Below are 19,661 nucleotides of genomic sequence, written 5' to 3'. Positions count from 1 at the left end.
GCACATAGGGGTGCAGGGACACACAGGGGTGCAGGGACCCATGGGGCTGGAGGGACAGGGAAGTGTGGGGGCAAACAAGGGTCCAGGGACCAGTGGGGGACATACGGGGGTGTGGGGACACATGGGGTTGGGGGGACACGGGGGTGCAGGGACATGAGGCTGGGGGACACACACAAGGGTGCAGGGACCCATGGGGCTGGGGGGACACGGGGGTGCAGGGGCACATGGGGGTGCAGGGAACACACGGGGGTGCAGGGACACGGGGGTGCAGGGACACGAGGCCGAAGGACACACACGGGGGTGCAGGGACCCATGGGGCTGGGGGGACACGGGGGTGCAGGGGCACATGGGGGTGCAGGGAACACACGGGGGTGCAGGGACACGGGGGTGCAGGGACACGAGGCCGAAGGACACACACGGGGGTGCAGGGACCCATGGGGCTGGGGGGACACGGGGGTGCAGGGGCACATGGGTGTGCAGGGACACGGGGGTGCAGGGACACGAGGCCGAAGGACACACACGGGGGTGCAGGGACCCATGGGGCTGGGGGGACACGGGGGTGCAGGGGCACATGGGGGTGCAGGGAACACACGGGGGTGCAGGGACACGGGGGTGCAGGGACACGAGGCCGAAGGACACACACGGGGGTGCAGGGACCCATGGGGCTGGGGGGACACGGGGGTGCAGGGGCACATGGGGGTGCAGGGAACACACGGGGGTGCAGGGACACGGGGGTGCAGGGACACGAGGCCGAAGGACACACACGGGGGTGCAGGGACCCATGGGATGGGGGGACACGGGGGTGCAGGGGCACATGGGGGTGCAGGGACACGGGGGTGCAGGGACACGAGGCCGAAGGACACACACGGGGGTGCAGGGACCCATGGGGCTGGGGGGACACGGGGGTGCAGGGGCACACAAGGGTGCAGCGGCTGGGGGGCTGCAATGCCACCGCGGGCCGAGCCCGGCGGCCCCCACGCGGTGGCGGAAGGGCTGGGGGGGGGTCGGCAGGAAGGGGGGGGGGCGGGGGGGGGCAGGAAGGGGCGGGCCGGCCCGGGCGCGGCACCCTGGGCCATGGCGCTGGCGGCGGCGCGGCGCTGGGCACTGGCGGCACTGGCGCTGCTGGCCCCGGGCCCGGCCGAGCGCAGCCGGCCCTACGCCGTGCTGCAGAAGCAGAACCTGGGTAAGCAGCGGCGTGCTGGGCGTTCCTGAATTCATATTTTATTTTAAAAGCTGATTTGGGGCGGGGGGAGGGGCGGGGGGGATTCACATCCTAACGTGCCTCCCCCCGCAGTGCTGCTGGGCAGCATCCTCAGCGCCCTGCTGCTCACCATCATCCTCATGGCCGTCTGCGTCTACAAGCCAGTCCGGCGGCGGTAGCGGAGCGGGATGGCTCCATCGAGGGATCGGTCCCACCTGGTTCTCCCGCTTGGCACCCATCCATCCCACCTGCCAGCCACGGGGGATGCCCTGGCGATGGGTGCGCAGCTCTTCGCCCGCTCAGCATCGCCTGGCTCCATCGCGACACTACTGGAAAGCCTGGCAGGCTGCCTCCCCGCAGCGAAGCCGCTGGGCATCGAGTGGGGTCTGTAGCATCGCGCCTTCTCCCCCAGCAAAACGGGAGCTGACACGACGCCCTGGGAGCATCCCGGGTGCCTGGGTGCACCCAGAGCCTGGCAGGCTGCGGGGAGCACTGGGGACCCTGGGTCAGCACGAGGATGCGGCCAGGCTGCTGACACTGCTGTCTGACCCTAGGCCCGTGTGCTCCGTGCCACCACGTCTTGTTTTGCTTTCTGATTAATTCAGCTCCCTGCTTGAATGCCGAGTCTGGAGGGTTTGTAGTGCAGCCTTTAAAAATAGTCTGAAGGCAGAAGGCTCAGCGACTTGCTGCAGGGGTCTGGTACGTGCTTGCCTCTTGAGCAGAAATGCTGGAGCTCGAGCAGGTGCTGGTGTAGCTGTTCAGGGACAGGCTCCTCATTCCTGACATTACGTCCTTTAACTCTTCGCTAAATAGCCCCAGACAGCCGTGCTGAACTGTTACAAACCGGGGTGCGGGCAAGGGTTTCCAGCTTGTGCCAAAGGCTCCTCTCCTTGCCAGTGGATTTGTGCTCCTGAGCAGGTCACTGTCCTGCTGGAGATGGCAGCCTGCAAGCAGGGAGATGCTCGAGACTGCAGGGCTCAGGCTCCCCAGTTGCATTTAAGCTCCAGACAGACCCCATTCTATGCATTTTCAGTAATAAATCCAAGTGTTTACACTGAAATCACACTTGCATACAAATGCTGCTATTTTGTTTTGCACTGCTATTAGTAACTGGATTTTGCTTACTAAGTATTACTTTGGTATTTAACATAGGGGTGTTTTGGCTAGTAATTTATTCAGAGTTTTAAAACTTAACTTTTCCAGAACAATTGTGTTGACCTGTTCTCTAAAACCTTGTGCTGCATCTGGTGCGTTTTCTGTTCAGTTTGTTTTAAAGGACACTGACCACTGTCATTGCAACGGGGTATTTTCTTCACTGCTGGTCTGTTAGTGAAAGGACAGTAGGAGGCTGGCCTAGAACAGATCTAGTTATTAACCTAAGCGAAACATGAGTGAGGAGGCAAGGTAACACTGCTCTGTTGCTTTCTGATCCTTTGTTTTTTTGACTGGAGTCCTGTATCGCTGATTTTTCTTGGTCCTTTATTGGATGTAAAACTTGGCCTGTAGCTGTGTGCTGTTCATGGGGTGGCTAGCGGAGCTCGCAGCTACGGCTCCCCATTCCCCGGAGCAGCGTTCTTGTTTGCATTCATTTTTCACTCCCCGCTATGTCTCTTTGTACAAATAAAAAGCTAAGGAAACAATCCAGGACTCTCTTATTTATTCATGGATGTTCTGTTTGTTATTAACTCAGCTGTAGCTGCAGCAACGGATGAGGCAGTCCCATTTCACACCTCGGATAATCTTACAGTGGTGAGGGAACAGGAAGCAGTGCTGGGTGAAGCCCCCGATTTCATGGATGTTTGTTAGCAGAGAAACTGTTAACAGTAAACTGGAAACAAAAGTTCATCCTGCAAGCATAGTGCAGTTACCAGCAGACAGTAACAGGTGATGTTCAGTTATGAAAACTATCTCTTTTGAATCAAAAGTCAGCCAAAGCAGTGGAAGAAGGATTTCCAAATTAAGCATGGCATGAGTTGTTACTGTACATAGCCTATCTGCTTCAAAAAAACATCCAAAAAGCACAAAAAGTGCATACTTAGTCTCATTTTCTGGAACAGATACGAACAGCGCTGGCACTGTTAGAAACGGCCTCAATTGAAAGAACTTTAAAAGCTGCTTCATAGTTTCAGAGCAAACTCCAGGTATTTTTAATTGAGCTTCTGCTTTCCTACATGTGCCTCAGGCTTCCTCGGAAAGAGAAGCTGGACTCCGCTTTTATGCGGCGGTCTCAGCACTAACATTAAACACGCTGTGCAACCCTCTGCCGATCTCCTGTCCCCGTTACTCACAAAAAGGTACGTGCAGAAATGAGTGAAGAGCACTGCAGCCCCGCTGCCTTCCGCTGCCTCAGCGCTGGCTGCGTGCCACTGATCCCTGTCCTCAAAACGGGGAGACTCAAAAGGTTGGCTGAAAATGTCAGGGAAGTCCTTCCAGGGATTATATGTCTGTTTCCAATTAAACCAGAATGATCTTTGATAGTTTCACAGACAATAAGGTTCACCTTCAAGGTACAAAAAGGCAGATGAGGATAATTATTAAAAAACTCCTCCAGTTACCATGTTAAAAAAAAATAAATATATATTTATATATATACTTGTGCGCATTGAGCTCCACCTTGAGCCCTGTGAGGCCCGGGAGTTAGGCTCAATCATCTTTATGGGTCCCTTCCAACTCAAGATAATTCTACGACTGCGCAGGATCTTTGGTTTTTCTTCCAGCACACACAGAGGTTCAGAGGATGCTTTTTACCCATTTAGTGAAGATGTAAACTAGAGCTTAAGAAAATCAGCACCTTTCAGGGCAGCAGAGCCTTCTACTTTAGATGGAATGATGCAAATGTCACAGAAAGCAAAATTAGAAGAAAAAAACCGCCACCCAAATTCTTCTAACAATCTCAGATGAAGAAGCAGGAACATAACAAAACTTGAAGTGATACCGCTCAACATTCTTTAGTTTACAATATAAAAAAAAAAAGGAACAAGTCAGCTTGACAAAAGATATTCCCCCCTCCTCGTAACCTTTGAAATGCTTAATAGAACAAAAGCAACGTCGGACAGATGGTTTTATAAAGGCAACAGCACTCTTTTATTTCCACTGGAGATAAAACCAGAGTTTCATCTCCTACCTCACAACTTTGTCAGAAGCTAAATGCAAGGCTTATTCCCTTTTTTGCAACTGTGACAGTCACAGTAATCCCCTTTTCAAAGATGCAATTCCCAACACAGACCACTGCACAAGAAAGTCAACATTCCTGCAAACACCAAATAAGCTCTTTAGGGATGCAAGCTGTATCATTAAACAAAAATGGTGCAGATACACCAGTTCTAGCGTACACTGAAAGAATTTTAATCATTTGCTATGTAAAACAATGGATTATTGGTTTAAAAGAGGGTTCCAAATTACCAACCATCTCACTGGTTATGATCAAGTCCATTTGATAGTGATTTTATACTGGTTAATAGTTGGTCACACAGAACTGCCCTGTTTTGCCCAAGGAACAAGTGCAGGATTAGGCAGCAAAATCAGACCATATGTACCATAGGTTCTCCACACTTCTGCCAGCCAGGACAGAGGAATATTACTCACATTTAACTACTGTAAGGCTTTCCTGTGGATGTACATCGTGTACTTGTCGAGTGCACTTGAGAGTCACAGTGTAAGTACTGTAAACACTGACAGAAGTGCCGATAAAATAGCTACAAATATATTGTATGACGAAAGACCTGAGGAAAGCTGGTTAAAACATACTTGTGAATTGTTACAATACCGTTTTTATGAATGTAGTCATATTGGCTTGTTTTAAAATCAATAAAAATACTCAGATAAAAAAATATATGTATTCACATGAAGGATGAGCATTTGAATTTTAAAAAGCAACACACGTTTCCCTTTCAGATGAGAGAATTAAAACTTACCTTCCAATAAGTATACATTAAAATTTCACCTGATTTTTTGTTTTTTTTCCTATTTGAATTTAGCACCCACACACAGGCACGCACTTATGCACACACACCAAGTGATCGCAAAGAAGCACCTGTATCTATCGCTTATTTTCTTCCTGCCCTCTGACTACGGGAACTAGCTGGTTTTGAATCACTATAGAAACTGCTACTTTACTAGATAGATGGTCCCATTTTAGGATCTAAAATTTTACTGGCTACTTGTTTTGTCCTTTTTCAGAAAGCACTAGTTTAATCTTGAGCTTGGATTAGCTATTCAAGTATAAAATTATCCCTCTTAAGCAGGAGCACATGATAAAATCTCAGTAATTAGAGAAGAGAATCGCATATAAACAAAACTAACAGAAAATCTCTTGTCACCATGGTACACTGTCAGCATGAAGAACTACTGTAGGTGTGTATATGCATATAGATACTCTTCCATGTAACAAACTGGAAGAAACAGACAATGGCTTTGAATTATTCAGAAGTGACTAAGCAGATGAGTATTTCTTTGGTAAGTAATGAAGTTTCCCTCTTGAACTCCCCCAAAATCAGATTTTGCAAGCTTTACTGCAATCCTATGTCCTGACGTTAAGCAAAATTCCCATCTGCTCCTCAATAAATAAGTTTAGATAAAAACTTTTCCTTCGAAGCTGAGACTGCATGGTTGGCAAGACAAATGCAGAGTCCCATGATCTGAAACTCCCTCAAAGAAAAATAAATCAGCTTTTGGTAGCTGATGATGCCAGCTTAGAAAGCAGGTGAAATGTTTACTTAAGCAATCCAGGAGTGGTCTTCAGAGTGAGAGCTCTGAAAGCCTTCACTTTTATGCAGATTTGGTCATCCTTATTGCAGGAGATCGCTAGCTAAGGAGTTATTATTTTTCAACAAGAGAAAGCTGTAAAACTTGCTGGAGCTCTGCATCTTCCTCTTCACGACGTTGTTTCTCCCGTTCCTCCTGCTCTCGGACAGACAACTCCATGGCAAGCTGTAAGTCTTTTTCAAAACTGGAAGGTTCGCTAGGGGTGCTGCAGTGCGAGTTACCTGAGCTTGTTAGATAGCTCTCCTGCAGTGCCCTGAAGGAGAAAAAGGACTTTAAGAAGTAACAGAGACAGAGCCTATCTCACATTTCCTGCAATGATCCTCCCTAGCAACTTTTTCTAACGGCAAACCTGAAAATCTCTCCCTAGAGGGCAGTTTTCAGGATAAGGAGACCAGTTGTTCTAACATCTGTGAAATTCCCAACATAAAATATGTTCTTTGAAGGGTCCTTTTGAATCTTTCATACACCCTAACATTTAAAATTTCAACAGGCTTCTAAAAGCATTCTCACCTAGTTTAAAGGTAACACGATTGTCCATAGACAAAAGAACCAAGAGGATGCAGTTCCTGGTGTGCACAAAGATTTCTTTGCACTTAACTGCAGGAAGACCCAACAGATACCACAGCATGTTCTCAAGGGTCTGTTAAATACACATTGCTAAGTTTTTAAGGATGACATCACGATTTTGAAAAGAAAGAAGAGCTACCCTGACCTGTGCAGCATCTCAAACAGAAATATTCCACAGGTTTAAGAGCAGAACAGAAAGAACCATGTTTCTTTGTTGAATCTGTTACGTGTACAGACCAGTCCCACAGCTGAGCTATACTACGTAAGCCAGGGAGGCCCAGTTTAGAGTCCTTGCTTCTCGGAAAAGGAGAAGTTAGAAGCAGCACAAAAAAAAAAAAAAAAAGAAAAAAAAAAAAGAGAGCTTGAGTTCTGTGCATCTTCTACCTACACACACAAAAATATTGCAAGATTTCTTCATGCTACTGTCAGAAGTATTTTTGCTCTGTTGCTGCATGGCTTGCCACAAAAAACCATCAGTTACCTCTGATACTGTATATTGAAGTCCTGTGAATATGCGACTGCTCCATTGGAATGCACTCCCACTTCCTAGAAACAGGGAAAGACAGACAATTCCACATCTACAGAGCAACTCACTGAAAAGTAACCCTTAAATCACTCATTTCTTCTTCAAAATACATTACTATAGTTTTCTTTTCTGAGGTTCTTAGAAAAATAGGTCCTACACCGGTTTACTTCAGAGATGCAGCTATCGCTGCATAGTCCTTGTCAAAACTGTCAGATCTGCACTGCACAGATTACAGCACACTTACTTTATTCCCACCGGATTCCAACAAACTCTGCTGAATAGCAAACTGCATGATCTCGTTATCTTCATCCTGCACATGTATGTTCCTGCCGTCATCTTGGATGTGGTAAGATTTGGGGATCTCAAACACTGACTGGTCAACCTCGAAATCAGCACCTAAACCAGCCAAATATAGTTATAAACATGGCATAGTGTATTTTTTACAAGTTGTGACTTAAAAAATTCTGCTGATTATTTATGCGTGATTAAGTTAACTCCAAAAATTCAGGTAGACCACCTGGCTAAATATACCAACAGGCTTTGAAAGACTTCTGTGGCAAACAAGCCCAGCGGTAAGACAGAACACAGGGTCTTTCTTTAGGATGCTAGCAAGTGATAAAAGTAAAACCAGTGTGCAGCCGAGTGCTAAGGTGGCTGAAGTCTGACAAAACCAGATAGGGTGGTGGGGGTGGTGGAAAGGCTGCAAAAGATAAACACTACAGTGGCTCTTTTGAGGTTATTGCTATTGAATGGGGTCTGCAACAGTTCATAAGACAGAGTATGACTGGATAACTGCAGTCATGAGCATCCTATTCAAACATAATCCATTCTTTTCTGAAAAAGCATGCAGTCTTAGCTGTCACTTACAGCAATTTTGTATTTCACTTCCTACAGCATTAGTTTGCACCAGAATTCAGACCTCAGAATACTGGGGAAAGCTTGCCTGAGCTCAGTTTAGTTTGTTTGGCAAGTGCTGAAGGGTCAGAATGGGTCAGTATGATCACAGTCATCAGCTGTAATGCACTGCAGGTTCCTCCCACCTGTGAGATGATGTTTCATTCCCGGCAGTTAACCCACATCTCTTATGTGCATTCCATTGACAGAAACGTTACAAGATGTGATCACTGCATCTTTCCACTCCTTACCTGAATCACACTGTGCTCCTCCAACCATTTGTGATGATGTTTTGTCAGCAGTCCTGCAGCCATTGACATTTTCAAATGTAATTCGGGCATTCAGCACATGAAATAGGGGAATTTCTGTAAAAAGTACAAGATTTCTGTCAAAAAGAGAACTCTCTCATTCATTTCCATACCCACAGCCAAATCAAACCCCTTACAGGTTTACTGAATATATTCCACAAGCAACACCCCATAATGACAAAGTATATAATAACTCACTTCACCAGAAAGTTGCCCTTAGTCATTCTCACTCTCTCTCCAAATCTCTTCTTTTATAGTAAGATTTACCAAATGCAAGGCATTGCAGCTAAGAGGAAATGGCTAGCAATAGCCCATCTTTACTGAAATGACACTCTCTTTAAAATTATACTTCTGCACTGGTCATTTGGAATTTGGATTCAATGGCACTGGCTGTACAAGACAATGTACGACTGGGTTCTCAGTTCTACACATCAGTGAGACAACTGGTAGAAAATGAACATGGTTTTTGTAAATACATGCTGCAAAAGCAATAGAAAGAATGGAAATTAAGAAGATGCTACAATACAAATTGCTAAATATTACCAATTTTGACAGGAAATCCTGGTGGAAATTCCAGAGTGATGAAATCCCTAAGTCTGGCAAAATGAGCACTAGTTCTGGCCATCAGATCGATGATCGGAGTAACTTGTTCCATAAGAGACAAGGGGAACTCTTCACTCATCCACAAGGTTGCTTTAAATCTTAAAGAGAAAGTAGCATAAAACCATCCTAAATTTACAGTTTAGGAACAGATGCAAAACAAAATACATAGCACCATCACCTGCTTCATACATTTCAAAGTCAGAACTGTTACTGCTCTGAGAAACCGAATGACGTTCCTGGTCAGACCAAAGGCAAAGCACAGGTTACTAGTCCAAATGTTCTCTTTGACTTAGCAGAAGAAGAATTAGACTACAGCTAAGATCCTTCAAGATCTCTCTCTTGATTAATTTTCAAAGTTGGGATAAAACCACACTGGATATTTGTAAAAATGATTTCCAGAGATTAGATGACTGGGAAGAGACAAACTAGAAATAGTTAAAATATTATTTCTTACTTTTGCGTTCGAATGGTGACTTCTTTCGGTCTTCCTATGTCTCGACCTTTCAAATCAAATTCTGGGTCAAAGTATTCCTCCAGAGTAATAGCAGTAGGATTGTTAGTTGCAGCATACTCTGTTGTCTTGGTCGTACTCTATAAGGAAAGGGGGGAAAAAAACCAAATCACCCCAAAAGTATGGAACAAATACAAGAAACTTTTAATTTCCCTCTTGTGAATTAACTTATGCTCTGTTTCAGACACCAGTGACACACATCCATAAAAATAAGCACACACATTTTGGCTGCTTTCTACCAAGATTAAAAATCTTCAGGCGTTTCAGAGACAGGAAAAATCTACTTAAATATTTTAAAGCTAGAAACCAACCAGAAACATACACACAAGCTACAGCATTTCTAGGCTCCAAATCCTTTAATAAAAAGCAAAACTTTGCCGGACTATTTACAACAAAAATATCTAGATCCATGTACCATCACAACGTCACTCTGATACACAACCAGCAGCTGGCATATCTATTATCTACTGTATTTAAATAAGTACAGATGCAAGAGAGTTTCTAAAGCTATATCAAAATTATTATCAACACGTTTCAGAACAGCAGAGGATATATGGTTTTCCTCCGAGTTGCTCAAGAGCAGTGTGCTAATGTGTCACTTCATCCTTTCATATCCTTGGCTGATGATCACCATAGTAGCACTGTCTCCCACCTGAAGGTCGGGACAAGTCTTCCCAGATTACTGGTGGGCAGCCACTAAAATTTGTGCTCACTGAGATTTACTGCCACTGTACACACCCCAGCTCTTGCTGAGCTAATGGATTCTATGGCTTTTTCACAAAAGCGTTCAGGAGGAAGTATCTGCTATTCATACAGAACATTTGAGGGTTTAAAACAAATAAAAATATCCTTAGGGAAAATTTAAACCTCAAAATCAAAATTTCTGCCAAACTAAGGAAACCAGAGGCAATTCCACTCGCACAGAATTCCTGTTGGCACAGATCTCTGCTCTGCAGTGACCTGGTTCGATGTCAAAGACACTCACCTGAGCTCCATACTCATGCTCCACTGTGCCCAAAAAGGATTCCAGGGGGCTCCTGTCAGCTTCAGATAACAGGAGAAAAAAAAACAAAAACAAAAAAATCTGTTACTATTAATAAGCAGTAAAATTTGTGTACACACCAGGCTAAAAAGCAAGGCTTCTAACCCAAAGCGAAGCAGGCAGTTTGTATTTCCTGTAAGCTTTACCAGGCAAGCCTGGGACCTAAAACTGATGGTATAAACCTGGTGCAATACACAGAAGAGAGGCAAAGATCTTCAGTGCTTTCTATCATTAGCGGACAGCTTTATTATTCACAGTGCCTCTCCTCCTGGGCTCCAGGTTAGGCAACAAAGGGCAGTGTTTCCATACAAAGTTACTGGCTGGTCACCCTTTAATTTAAATACTAAAAGAAATCAGCAGACCAAGACAAGACAAAAAGTGCAAACAAACAAAGCCTGTATGAATCTTGTAATCATGGCCAAAGCAAAGTAAAGGCACGAATACATTCTAAGGCAGAAAAAAGCATGGAAAAGTGCAGCCTTTTAAAACTTCCAATAAAATTTCAAGAGTTTTGAAAGGCTCTCCTTTCCTCTAAATACAGCTAGGATAAATACTGGTTCATTCGTAGGTTAGGAGTCAAGTAATGAGCTACCTCAGACACACAACATGTGAAAGTAAAACAGGGCAAAATCAGCAAGAGAAGTATTTTCCTTGTCTATCTGCCCAGCTCTTCTGTAGTCGCACAGAGAAGGTATCAGAGAGCCAAAAGGTTCTACTTAATTCCAGTTATCCTACAGGAAAACTACCTTTGTATCTTTTCTTCTCCTCTTCTGTTAAATGTTCTGTTCGGATTTTTGTGACCACATTCACATTGTTTGCAATGTATACCTTTAAAAAGAAATATAAAAGGACAAGGACAAAACCCAAAAAGCATCACAGGTTAAAGAAGAGAGCTCCCTCTAGTAAAACACAAATCTAGAGACAGAATAAAGCAGTATGGATCTGCCCCTCATTGACAAAAGTCTTAATCTTTAACATACTGGTGATCAACAGGAAATGCTGCACTTTGATTTTTCTATTTGCTTTGGTACAATGGAAATCTGACATAATATATTCTCAACAGAGTGTTGCTAAGGCTGGAACTACATGCCACCTGCTGGGCAAGTTGATGAAATAAGAAACCCTGCAAATCATACACCATAATATCTCCAGACAGCGTTAATCTCGAGAGCATCCTGCGCCAAAAGGTTGGCAAAGGAGGCTGGTCATTGACTTTGATGGCAACAGAAGTCAGCCTTTCAACCAAGTTCCTGGAAAGCAGATTTACAGTTTTAAATATGCTTTTTAACTAACTAAACCAACCTCAAAACTAGGCAGGCATTTCCAAGCTTGCTGGAAAGAACCCCCACCTAGGCAGAGATTTTAGAAGAGAATGGGGAAGGAAAGTCGGATAATGCTGTTTCTAGCAGAGGTCATTCGTAAGAACTTCCAAATGAAATTTAGCGGTAGTTTCATTCTGCGGGAACACTAATGAACCCCATGTCCAACCCAACAGTCCTGCAGTCTTATCAGGAAATGCCTTTGTATAAATGCACAAAGCTATTCAGCATTTGTTCTTCTGTTAAATGAAATTGCAAAGTGTAATTCATTGCACACATTCCAAAACCTGGAGTAAACACAGACTTACGAATCAGGAAAGTTAACTGATTGGTTCTTAACTTGAATTCCTGACACAGTAAGGCCATAAAGCCATCTTCAAAAAAATTTCACTAAGTGAAAAGGAAGATAGAATCCCAGTGTCACATGGAATAAAACTAAAAGCAACTGTATGACTCACGAGCATGGTCAGGGTCTTTAATTTACAAGCAGTCTTTTATTACTTGAATTGAAGACGCAACCCATGGCAGCAGGAGGCTTTTGTTTCCTTGCAATACTGTTACTAGAGAGTGCTCAAGGCACTTCAACAGGTTCCTCGTATTTTAAATGGTGAAAGAATGCCAATATACAAGAATGAGTTAAATTGCAGTTTTTGGATGGAAGAGAGTTTTAGCAGTTATGCTGAATCTTTTGCCTCTCTTCTCCTGAGATGCTTTGATCCTCCCTCTCCCCTAAAGCCCTGCTGACGTTCCCACACACAGGCACCATCCCTCCCACAAGCCTGGTGGCCTTGAAGTTCCTCGCTCCTGCCCAATTCTGCTGGCAATGCAATAAAGCTCTCAATGGGAAGCTGAAGATCTGAAATATTCAGGAAATAAAGGCAAAACACAATCACTTCAGTTAGCTATAAGGCCTCTTAATAGAATAGGATGGGCTTTACCTTTGCTTCATAACCATTTACACCTTCTGCTTTTTCTGTCCTCCATACCCAAAATCCAGATGTGGTTCTGACAAAAAGCAAACGCCACAAGTGTCTGTACAGTTGTATTTCTACACAATCCCCAGCCCGTTTTTCTAAAACTTTTTTTAAACAACATTTGATTATCAACCCCAGACAAAAGCACACATCAATCTGTCCTCACACACACCTATCACAAGAAAGCAGAGGAAGTCACGCTGTTTCTGTTCTCATTCAGTGCATGGCCAAAGGGCAAAGGCTCAGAGATTTTAGATGGAGATGTGGATACCCGAGCCACAGAGGAAGACAGCCTGAAACAAATTGTTTTGTCTCACAGCCTGGGCATGACAGCTTTTAACACACAGTTTAACTTCAAAAGTAACCTGTCACTGCAATTTGGGGAACTGGATAGTAGGAATACTTCTGTCTAAGAAATCTTAGTTTCCGGATGTGTAGATGCTGCAATTACTAAGGCTCAGTGAACATCACAGGAACTAATTCTGGGCAGCTTTGAAAGCGTACTAAATATTCAGGAGAAAGATGCTGGAATTCCACATCTCGCCTTGAAAACACTTGCTTTGTATGATCATGGGGGTGGTTTACTGCATCACAGAGCACTCCAAAAGTAGCTTTATAAAAAGGACTGTTTGAACTAAGCTGACAGATACCTGGATAAACACGTGTAGTAAACAAGGAAGACAAATGTGTGTCTGTGGAAAGACACTCTATACATGTATTTTTATTTAAAGTACCAGTGTGAGATTTGACTGACCTAAGAGATGCAAGCTCTTGCCCATTAGTTTCAGCACTATACAGAGGGTTTGGGTGAAATGCAAGCTTGCAGTGAGACATTAACACTATCTCACTACTATGATAAACTGGAATTTTTCTTTAGATCAGTTCTTTCAAGTGGAAACTCTTTGCCAAGCAATAAAGGCAAGCTGACCAAGCCAAATTTCATTACCTAACGGTACGTGAAGTTTAAAGTAATTTCAGATCTAGCCCTAAAAGTTCTCATTATCAGGGCTTTTGAGAGTTTGTTTTTAAAGCTTTATTCCAAGTATGACCATCCATAATCTTGAAGTGTTTATTTGTTAAGAGAAACTTTGCATCTTACCTTTCAAAAGCAATATTTTTTGTATCAAGGCACGTATTAATTATTGGAGATGTAAGGCGTCTTTCCACATCTTTTCTTTTTGGTGTCATAGATCCCAATGTCAAACGCTTCATGTGTTGGGAAATCTCAAAACGCTCCGTTGTAACAAACTTATGATCATGATTGATCTCAATTAGTTCTGCCCAGCCTCCAGTATCTGTTGGAAATGGTACATCTCAATCTAAAAGACTTAGCAACAGTATTCCAGAATTAAAAACTGAGAATACACTGTGTATCAAATCAGGATGGACACTAATTCACTATTTTGCATTCAGGTGAGATCAAATTTGCAGCTGTAAGTAAAATTATTTTTTATTTGGGGGGCAGGAGAACAGAAAGGGGAAATTAAGTAAAAGACTGAAGTTAAATTTTAGCCATATTACCGAATTTTGACCTCAGATGTACTCAAAGGAAAGAAATTAAGCCATTACATTAAACCACAAAATAATATCTGAGACATCCATAGAATATATGTATAGAACTTTTATAACGTTCAGTACTCAGCCTCAACAGGTCTTTTTGTGCCAAACTGGGATTTCTCACTGTGGCTCATAGCATTTGGTGATCAATGATGCAGACACACTAAAATATTTACCTTCTCCCTTGAAAATTAAACTACGCTTTCCTCTTTCCCAGCTCCTGTTTTCAAAGCCCAGTAAAGTGATATCAACACGCAGCTTGGCACCACTTTTCCAGATGCGGCAGACATCACTTGGACAAACTCTAGAAACCAGTGGGACTATAAAAGAAAAATGAGAGAAATGTAAATAGAAAATATTCAAGAGGCTAAGCACGCAGGCAGTCTGAACTCAAGCAGAAGCTACATCCCTGATACAGCATCGCTCAGTACTATGATCATTATTGCAGAGGAGGCAAGATACTGGTTGTCTTTAGCTTTAAGAACAATCAGCTTAGGGACAAAATCCACCAACTTTAAAGATGAACATGAAAAGGAAGACAACACTAGTTCAGACTAAAAAGATGTGGAATGGCATAAACCCCATCTCCTAGCAGTTTAATAGTTAGCTGTTTGGAAAATTAAGTCAACCGTAAGGCCTAGCATTCATTCCTTTAAAAGAAAAGCATGTACTTCCCAAGTAGTCTATGCACCTATATATGAGATATGTATCACTGACTTAGGCATCAATAGCCACAGATCGGTAAACAAACCCCCAAGAAAAGTCTTCAGCAATTCTAGCAATAGCTGAACTCCCCATTAAAAACCAACCAAATCAAAGGAACCAATCAAACATCAAATAAATCAGGAAACAAAGAATAATTGTGTAGCAAAAATACAAGAGGTTATTTTGAGAAGTGAAGAGAGAAGTATTCAGGGGAGCAGATGCTTCTCTGCATATCTTCTGTGACATCTGTCCATAAGCAAGCCCCTTTGTCTACAGCTTAGGAGAGGTAATGATGACCAAGGTTCTTACCCCAGCTAGTGAACTCCCATTTCATTTCCACATAAAAATCAGGAGTCTGGAGAAGGAAAACACTTTATAAGTACTTCATGAAATAGTTTCAACCTAACACTCAGTACAGCATTTCTCGCGACCATTTTAGATCAAGGAAAACAAAAAAGAACAGAACTCAAGACATGATAAATGAACGTTAAAAGAATGAAATTGAAACTAGCAAACATAAAAGATACTGGCCTACCACTACTGCTTTCTGATGAGCTGTTCCTCCTTACTTTACTATAGGAGCAGTAACACCTTTAAGATTCAGCCCCCAATGCTGGAGTTCATGACTAAGGATTTCAGAGTAAAATCAAGGAGAAAGTCTCCATCTCCCCACAGCACTATGGAATATGCAAGTTGAAAAAAAGAACACAACTGCTCACCTGATTTCAGTCAAGTAAACTGAACTACCTGAATAAGAACTGCAGTCTGGAGTGAGAGGTTTAAACTGAATAATTACCTCATTAATCTTTTGGAGTAATTCAGGAACTCCTCCAAGTGTCATAGAGGTCTGCTGGTAGTCCCGATGCTGCAGAATCATTTGTACCATCTCTGGGTCTCCTGTACTGACAGCCTCATGTAAAACTGAAAGAAATCCAGCCACAAAGTAGTTTCAGTTTGCTTTCTAAGCAAAATACATCATGTAAAATCAGCCAAAATACATCATCTGCAACTGAAAATATTCACACATGACTTCTGTTTTCCAAATTATCTTTACCTGTCCATCCCTGTGCATTCTCTTTAGTTACGTCTGCCTTGTGTTGAAGGAGGACTTTGGCAGATTCTATATAACCCAAGGAAACAGCAAGGTGCAACAAGGTCCTGCCTCGTGGGTCACGTTGATCAACATCCTGTTGAGTATCCGAGAGAGAAATAATGCTTAAGCTGTCCTATCAAATGCAACTCACTAGAGCACACTCAGAAGAGTTTATATAAACAAAGCTTGTCAGCAGTCATCACGAGTCAGTATTCCCTAGGTATGCCCACGTATTGGTCTGTGGTGCACAGCCGCCTCAGTCGCCAAACACTACGGTACTGCTCTGCACTCCGTACAGTGCAATCTTACTTCTCCACTGAAATAAAAAGAGAAGCAGAACAGGGCCTGTAATATTGACCGGGCAAGAACTGATATCACTGTAAGACATGACTGAGTTCTTGTTGATGTTTCTCATTTCTTTTTCTGTAATTATTTCCTCTCCTGTCTCCCTTCAGAAGGGCTCTCTTTCAGGAGAAGACAGGAGTTCTGGTCTGTGTGCACTGCATCGTGGACAGTCAACAGCCTGAGAGACCAAGAGAGGGTTTACCATCATACAACATAAGGGGGTGGGGAGGAAAAAGAAAATCTAACAGGGCACACAACACTGATTTTGTATAGCACTTTTTGAAAGCATAGAAGCAAATGGTATTTAACAAAGCATCCATTTGACTGACACACACAGCACAATGAAGAGTGAGTGCATTTTGTACAAGTCACTAAAAAACAAAACAAAACAAACAAACTACACAGGCATAAATATCCAAAACATGCAAGCACAACATACTCATACCTTACATATTTTTCACTATTAGCTTAGAGATTTGAAACAGAAGAGCATCTATAACTAAAGGAAAAGGGGAAAGTCAATAGCAGAATAAGAAAGGAAAGTTATTATGCAAGTTAACACGGTTATCTGACAGCATTAAGTTGGAAAGGTCACACACAGAGTAGGGAAAGCTTCATTTTAAAGCATTCTCTTTTCACTTCTGTGGTGGAATACTAATTAATTTGCTTCCCCACTTCCTGCAGCTCCAATGCCTACTGCACCAACAGGTAAAGGACTCTAAGGTGTCCCTCCCAGTCATCTTTGCTGCTGTTAACCGGTAACCACACACACTACCCATCATTTGCCATACCAAGTGCAGCTGGCAAGTGTCTTTTGATTCCCTCACGCACCCCTCCGACAGCAAGAAGCTTATCCCAGGGAAGCAGGAGGAAACATATCTTTGGAATACTTAAAAAAAAAAAAAGAAGTTATTTGAAAGAAGATAAAGGAAGTAAGAGACAGACATATTCCATCTTAACACGTTGCTCATTTCCTTACAGTATAAAATGTTTGAGGTAGGAAGCAGCACTTGACAGCTGTGAACTGCAGTCTCAGGCTAATGAGAAGCAGAACGATCTTTATTTAATGACAAACTTTCACAAGTGAGAATAGTATTGAAACAGAACTAAACACACAGAAGCAACGTGCCAATAAGGTTAAAGATTTTGTTAAGGAATAAGATCACATGAATTAGATAAAAAGTAACTGCATTCCAAAGATTCTACTAAAAAGTGGACAGGAGCATGCTCTAAGCAAGCATTAGTAAATAGTGGTGTACCGTTAGAATTGCAGATGACAGTCACTAGTCAGGAGGTGGCACAGCTGATCTTTGGCTCATATACTTGTGGTGTCAGGTATAATGTAATTAATATGCTCTGCTTCTGCAAACTGTATGCCACACTAGCAAATGTCAAAGCTTTCACATAGCGTCTCAGCAAGAAGGATGTTTGCTGCTCAAGCTCTGCTTTAGCTTTTCAGAGCATTTCCTTACGTCATTACCATTTCTCGCTCAGCCATCCCAGAGAGGGAACAGCTTTCTATTTTTCTACTCTACAGCATGAAACAATGATCTTTTTTTTTTTTTTTTTTTTTAATACCAGAGATGCTGAAAACATTCCAGCCAGTATAAAAAATGCTGTCCCCACAGTCTTGGGCAGCAAAAAATCTGTAAGAACTGCTGGTCCTCAGCAAGATAGAGGCTTGCTTGATCTTCGGCAGCAGCAGCTACCTTTTCTGCATGTTGACTTCCCATTAAGGTAAGCAGCATTGATTGCTTTTCTGGCACAGAAAAAAAAATTTAACATCCATTGTAACTGCTCCTCTTGATGAATTTCAATGATTCCCAATACTTTCTAAAGAGCTATTCTGCAACCTACACTCAAATGCTTTGAGTCCAGCTTTACAGATACAAAGTCAACATTTAATATCTTACAAAATAAAAAGCATATTCCTACACCTTCTTACATCACTCCCGCAACCACAAATAAACAGGTAAACAGAAAGATGTGCAGCAATCCCAGAAGCCCAGCAAACAGACCTGGCAGTACCATAAAGTTATTTCTTCCTAGAAAGGCAGTCAGCGAGGGGCACCAAGCCCTGTATTAGGGCACAAGCTCTTCTGGGGCCACCAGTCCTACAACAGCCCTTCGATTGCCCAGGTGTCCCAGTTACCTTGTCCTGCAGCTCCTCGTCCAGCCGCCTGTAGTCATTATTCCAGACCAGGACGTGCAGGGGAAACGTGCTGCTGGCCCTGCCGGGGTAACTCATCATGCCAGGCACCTGCAGGAGCAGGGGAAGCAGGGTGCCTACCCTCACTGTTCCCCCCCCCCCCCCTTTATTTGGGAGACCCCCCGATTACCCCTTAAGCTCCTCCTCTCTCCTAGCACCCACCTGCCCCAGGTGGTGGTGGTGGCACTGGACCACAACCCCCTACAAACCCTTCACCACACTCCAAAGGGTGCCCCATGCACAACCCCACTCTTGTGGGTCCCCTGCACCACCCCCCAGCCCCCACACTCTTGGGGAGGGCTCCACTGCTCCTGGTGCCCCCCCCCCCCCCCCTCAGCCCCACACTCCTGGGGGTCCCTGCTCCTGGACACAGCTGCCCCCCCCAGCCCCACACTTTTGAGGGCTGCTCCTGGTGTCCCCCTCAGTCCCACACTCCTGGGGGTCCTCTGGTCCTGGGCACCCACACACAGCCCCACACTCCTGGGCACAGGTCCACACTCCTGGGCACAGCCTCCCCCCTTCCCAGCCCCCACACTCCTGAGGGTCTCCCCTGTTCCTGATGCCCCCCACACTCCTGGGAGTTCCCTGTTACTGAATCCAACTGCCCCCCACTCCACTCCCCGGCCCCACGCTCTTGAGGATCTCCCTTGCTCCTGGTGCCACTCACAGTCCCTCACTCTTGGGGTTCCCCCCTTCTCCTGATGCTCCCCCCAGCCCCACACTCCTAGCGACCCCCTCACTCCGAGCCTCCCCTCAGCCCCGGCCGCCTGCACCTCACCCCCGCCCCCGCGTCCCTCCTTCCAGTCTCTCCAGGGCAGCGGCCGGGACAGACCACAACGCGGCAGGTGCAGGGGGGGGGGCGGGGGGGGCTCCCCCTCGGTTCCCCTCAGCCTGCCGCCACCGGCGAGCTCACGGAAAGAGGAAGTTCCTGTTCCCCGCCCATCCTACCCCCCGCGGGCGGGCAGATGGAGCGTCCCGCCCGCAAGCTGACCCATCGCCCTCCGCGCGGGGAGGGGGCAGGGCCGGCTGCGCGGCGCTAGGCC

The 19,661-nt window shown here is 44.5% G+C and overlaps 2 protein-coding genes across 4 annotated transcripts; one reads left to right on the top strand and one right to left on the bottom strand.

Moving 5' to 3' along the window:
* The first annotated feature begins 1,046 nt into the window (after positions 1-1,046).
* On the top strand, positions 1,047-2,841 carry C1H12orf76 (chromosome 1 C12orf76 homolog). The gene is made up of 2 exons (XM_056326600.1): positions 1,047-1,183; positions 1,295-2,841. Exons 1-2 carry the CDS (start codon positions 1,075-1,077, stop codon positions 1,378-1,380), a joined length of 195 nt encoding a protein of 64 aa, XP_056182575.1. The 5' UTR covers positions 1,047-1,074; the 3' UTR covers positions 1,381-2,841.
* Positions 2,842-4,261: 1,420 nt separating this feature from the next.
* ANKRD13A (ankyrin repeat domain 13A) lies at positions 4,262-19,554 on the bottom strand. Of its 3 annotated transcripts, XM_056326596.1 has the most exons (17): positions 19,397-19,554; positions 18,562-18,640; positions 17,201-17,298; positions 16,026-16,158; positions 15,768-15,892; positions 15,281-15,326; positions 14,443-14,586; positions 13,809-14,004; positions 12,674-12,740; positions 11,163-11,244; positions 10,360-10,418; positions 9,318-9,454; positions 8,804-8,961; positions 8,204-8,317; positions 7,303-7,454; positions 7,014-7,078; positions 4,262-6,218 (listed from the first exon to the last, which is right to left on the bottom strand). In XM_056326596.1, exons 5-17 carry the CDS (start codon positions 15,855-15,857, stop codon positions 6,020-6,022), a joined length of 1,509 nt encoding a protein of 502 aa, XP_056182571.1. In that variant the 5' UTR covers positions 15,858-15,892; positions 16,026-16,158; positions 17,201-17,298; positions 18,562-18,640; positions 19,397-19,554; the 3' UTR covers positions 4,262-6,019. The 3 variants fall into 3 exon arrangements, with proteins under 3 accessions (XP_056182571.1, XP_056182570.1, XP_056182572.1); XM_056326595.1 differs by lacking the exon at positions 17,201-17,298 and having other exon boundaries at positions 18,562-18,669; positions 19,397-19,550; XM_056326597.1 differs by lacking the exon at positions 19,397-19,554 and having other exon boundaries at positions 18,562-18,669.
* Positions 19,555-19,661: the final 107 nt, after the last annotated feature.

The sequence above is a fragment of the Falco biarmicus genome, chromosome 1 (genome assembly GCF_023638135.1).
Source record: "Falco biarmicus isolate bFalBia1 chromosome 1, bFalBia1.pri, whole genome shotgun sequence".
Classification (NCBI taxonomy): domain Eukaryota; kingdom Metazoa; phylum Chordata; class Aves; order Falconiformes; family Falconidae; genus Falco; species Falco biarmicus.
The sequence above is the reverse complement of the archived record's forward strand: the minus strand, read 5'-3'. Positions and strand labels throughout refer to the sequence as shown.